This window comes from Montipora capricornis, chromosome 10 (genome assembly GCF_036669925.1).
Source record: "Montipora capricornis isolate CH-2021 chromosome 10, ASM3666992v2, whole genome shotgun sequence".
NCBI lineage: Eukaryota > Metazoa > Cnidaria > Anthozoa > Scleractinia > Acroporidae > Montipora > Montipora capricornis.
In genome coordinates this window covers 15423626-15428625 of record NC_090892.1, presented here as the reverse complement: position 1 = coordinate 15428625, position 5000 = coordinate 15423626, and the positions used below count along the sequence as shown (strand labels likewise).

Below are 5000 nucleotides of genomic sequence, written 5' to 3'. Positions count from 1 at the left end.
GAGCTGAACTCCGCCATGACAAAACTGATCGAACTGCTGGTTAGTATGTTAGGTGACGTCACTTCTGCATGCATAAAACTATTGTCTGTAGGTATGACGTCAATTCTACATATATAAAATCTATTGTCTGTAGGTATGACGTAAGAGAAACAGAGCAAGCAAGAATTAGCTGCGTGCTTATAGCCAATCAAAATCGAGCTTATGACACCAATGTATAATAATAGTAGTTGTTGTTATCTCGATTTTTTTTATTTATATTATTAATAAGTAAGCACATGAGTTTTCTCGTGCAATTTGGAACAAGCACTTGTTATTTTTTTCAAAGACTACAAAATGTGCGTCTGAAAAAAAATTACTCGTTCGTATTTATTCCAAATTGCACTCGAAATCATGCGATTACCTATACTAACCCGCACTTCAAATAGACGCATTTATTTCGGAGACTCGTCAACTAATCAGTCAATCAAGTCTATTTCCTCACAGATAATTTGTGCAAATTACAGCATTCAAAAGAAAACACACTTGATGCAATGCTTCTGCAATGCTTTTACAAGTGCTCATTTATTCCAAATTTCGTGAGAAAAATCGGGTGATTACTTAATATACATGAAAAAATTCGAGATGGTTAAGCAGAAGAAACGCACGCGTATCACGCAATCAGGGAAAAAATGTGCCATCCAGGGTGCGCGCTTGATTTGAAAACAAAAGATTTGATTGGTTCTGACCAGACCCTTTGTTTATTAGCCAATCATAATCCAGAATTTGGATGTGTAATTTGCACTGTTATTACACTTTTTGCACTGTGTTGCACTTCAACAGCACTGCTCTCAGCCAATCAGAATCTAGTAATTTTTTCACGTATATTATGAATTGAATAACAACACTTACAACAGACGTGTAAGTTTGCAATGAACGCATGATTATTATCATAATAAAACGTTTATAAAATATGTGGCTAGGTACAATCTACATATAAAAGAGGTATTTCATACACAGCATGCATAGATATATTTCCAAAAAAGCATCTATTTACGAAGCAACGCTTGAAGCGTTCAGTATTAATATGGGGAAGAATGAAATGGTGACCTCGGTTTCGAAGATTTATACGATTTCTGGTTAGAGGTAAAAGTTCTCTTAAACAGTGGTTGATGGTATCAACTCGTTTGTCCTTCAGGATACACAATCGTAAGAAAAGATCGCTCAGATTCGCGTGCAGGTGGAGGGGTTGCAATTGTATGTCGTAATGACTGGAAAATCGCAACACTAGGCAACAATTCAATTTTTGAATGTCTCCTGTGCAAGATGTTGACTGTGCAAGATATTGATAGCCAATTCTACTTCGACTTATATGATGCCGTTCAAGCCTGAAATATTAAGGCTTTTTTTGCTACTGCTCAACTAGGGCTCCTAACTGCAGTGATGCTTCTTTCCGCAGTTCATGCAAATATTCAACAATAATTCCATGATTGCGCGTTGGATGTGAGATGGTAAATACGCTGTAACCAGTCTTGCATCCAACAAGCGCGAATGGGTTAATTGTTTTTCTAAATTTTCTTTTAATTCTGAACCCTTGGACACGGGGAAATTAAAGCCAATAAGTTTCCAGCTTGGCAACACTTGACGCAATCAGTTTCCATATTAGGTCATAAAGTCAATGAGCTGATAACCGAGATTGAGTGAACCAATCAGCAATCTAGAAACGCCATATCCGAGGTTGAGAATTTAATGAATGTCTAGTCTAAGTAGCCGGCGGTATTGTAGGCGCGCGGAATGAAGTTTTGGCGGCGGAGCCGCTAATCCCGAGTGGCGAAGCCGCGTGAGGTATTTCAAAGTCCTCCTCCCCATTTTCCCTCGCCGTCAAAACTTTAAGGAGGCTCGAAATAGTTTCTCCTTTTTTCAAACAAATAAACATATTCTGTCCTTAGATACAGTTAGGGTAATCATATCAAGACGAAATTTGTCCAGGATATTAATTACCCATTATAGATTTCTCACATTGTATTTTTCTCCAAAGTAACGAAGCATTTATGAAGCATTTCTTAAAGCCTTATAATCAACATATGTTGCCTTTTTTGAAGAAACGGGACGGTGAAATTTTACCATTCACCTTTACGAGATAATGTTAGAAATACTCTCTAAAATATTTAAAATTCAGCAAAATCTGTAGGCCAGTTTTTCGCAAAAATCAGTTTTTTTTACTTTTTCACCTACAGAATTTTTTTAAATTTGAAAGACAAACGTTTTAAATTAATCTAGGCTAACGTGCAAAAAATGAACAAAATTCACCGTCCCGAAGCAGAGATATAAACGAGTAAAGTTGCAAAATCAGGAAAAATGAGAGGGTTACAAGATCAGCATTTACGCATGCGTCACCCGCTCATTCGAGTCAGCGCGCGAGTGGAGCTACAGGCCAACACAAACGGATTTAAGTGACCAGTAAACCGTTTGTGTAGAAGTTTCGGAGTTTTCGTGAATAGGAGATGTCTATTTATATTCCATATATGTATATAGGAATACGGAGAAAGTTGAGCGAAATTAGCGGTATTTGTTTATTTCTGGTGACCCATTTGAATCACGAGCTGACGCGAGCAGCTGACGAATTGCGTGTGTGGCTCACGCGTACGCGTTCATATTTTCTATACTTATTTCATGGGATTGAGGCAAAACGCAGTTTTTGTATTCTCAGAGTCAGGATCTGTGGTCTCTGTTTTCTAAATTATTTTCCTAATGCTGGAGAAAGAGCTGCGACATGTCCCCAGTTGTTTACTCGTTGAATTGATTTTGATTTTGAAGTTATTTGCTTAACAATTCGTTTCTGGTGTTTCCTGATCAAGGTTCGCAGCACGGGAGGTCCCAGTCCTCAGGCGGCAACAGTCTTCAACATTGCCAATCAAACGGTAGCGACTGTCAGCAGTGTTGGGCTGGTGGAAGCACAACAGCTTGGCACTACTAATTTGACAGGATTGGTTCAAGCTGCTGATCCAGCTAAAGGACAAACACTTCTGTTTTCTAAGGTGACTTGCGACTCTTCATCTATGTAAGGTCGTTATCGCGAAGGTATTTCCGACGAACAGAGACTGGAAGTGGACATTTTCCACTCCAGGGCAGCGGTCTAGCGTAAGTTTCAAACAACCCCTCTGTAAAAGGTAAAGACGCTTGGGTGGTTGCACCAAGCAGACCAAATTGTATCGCTGGCCCAAGATCGTGCCATTTGGAGAAAACTTGTGGTCGCCTGCTCACCCGCGTCGCAGGTGACAGAAATGAAATTTGGTAGCACTCCACTGCTTTAACTGCTTTAACTCACATTTACAAAAACCAGACCATCAAACAGAAAATGCTGTCAATCTTTATTTAAGTGTACGTTTTTTCGAGATTCGCACAAACAAAACAGAACAGTCATGACTTATTTGCGCGAAGCTCCCGATCGCGTAACCATGTGCAGCTGTCAAGATATCGCGTTCTGAATCACCCTGAATCAGGCCGAACTCTTTCCTAAAGATGACATGTGTCTCAAATGTACCTTTTGTGTAACCAGGCCTATATTTCTCGGCTCGGAAAGAGGCACTTAAAACACCTCTTTAGCCCGGTTGTTTGTTTTCTTAATTCAGACAGCGTGATCGTTCTTTGGGCAATTGTTTTATTCAAAAATAACGGCGGGAAGGCGAAGGAAGGGTCCCTTGTGGACTGTCACATTGTCTACAATTTTTAATTAGCTATCAACAGAAACCCATAAGGGTTGAAACGTGTAAGGGCCGATTTACACGATACGATTTTGTCGCATGCGACAAGCTCACGACAGGCCTACGAAATGACTTACGATTGTCGCAGCGTTTTAAAACATGTTTTAAAATGCTACGACATTTTTTCTGACGTACACAACAATCGTAAATCATGTCGTGGGCCTGTCGTAAGCCGTTGTCGCATGCGACAAAGTCGTACCGTGTAAATCGGCCCTAACGGCCCCTTGTGTGCTGGGAAACAAGCTTCTGAATATTCAATTTCCTAAGTACCATATTTGGAACAACAAGAGCAAGGGGTTTCCAAATATGGTACTTAGCACCAATCAGTTCGCACCGAATATTCGGAACCTGTGAACGCGCGTTACACGTTTCAACCCTTATGGGTTTCTGCTATCAAGACTCCTTTGTTTGGTTAACTGTTGTTTTTCGTGATATTGCTTGTTTTTTTAGTTAGCTTTCTTTTGTTGTTTTCCGCAGGATGTCATCTTTATTCACGTTGTCCAGCTCAACGGAGTGAAAATCAACGTTGCCTCTACTAATCTGGTCACGGAGACAAAGGTAAGTGACGTCAGTCTTTCCCGACAACAATCGTAACATGGTTGGCTTTCAACCACGTGACTTCATTGCATCCGCATGTGAGGGGACTGGACAGCAACTTCTCACAGTCTCGGCATAAATCCTTTTCATTCAGAAGGTCTAGATAGCAGCAACAAAATAGACAGTCGTAGAAACATTGCAACTTTCTTTTAACATGTTTCGACAGTACATCCGTCATCGTCACTGTTACAAAGTCTGAAAGCATCGTTGAATGTAAATAGCGCGCGATGTTACAAAGTTCGTTGCATTGCGGGACAATATTGCATACGGCTTCGTCGGCTTAGTGTCGGGCGGTATTACGCGCGATTTCGCAGGATAATTGGTACGTTATAATTAAGCTGCCACTGGCCAAAATACTGGTGCGGGTGGGATCATTTGTAGTCTCATTTTATTCACACCAAATAGTTGTTTTTGCCGCAAGTTCCAATGGGCTGTTCCCGAGTTGCTGTTTGTCTCAGGTTCGAAGTGAGTCTTGGTGCTCAACTATTGAAAGGGAAATGAGTTTGATTTGCATAAGATTACGCAACTGAGGCATGCAGCAACATGGAAATGGACTATTGGTTTTTCTTTTCCCTGATTGGTTGAGAATGAGGCAGGAGACTTTATCAACGTATCACCAAGCAAACTCAATGGTGTTTTCGCTCATGTGGCCAGCGAATGACA

The 5000-nt window shown here is 40.5% G+C and overlaps 1 protein-coding gene across 1 annotated transcript in view; it reads left to right on the top strand.

The window, feature by feature from the left end:
- Window positions 1-5000, top strand: part of LOC138020021 (nuclear pore membrane glycoprotein 210-like) — a 65029-nt gene that overhangs the window by 45928 nt on the left and 14101 nt on the right. Inside the window, exons 31-32 of the mRNA XM_068867010.1 lie at window positions 2835-3014; window positions 4218-4298. Coding sequence (XP_068723111.1) covers window positions 2835-3014; window positions 4218-4298 — 261 coding nt within the window. The remainder of the gene's footprint in view (window positions 1-2834; window positions 3015-4217; window positions 4299-5000) is intronic.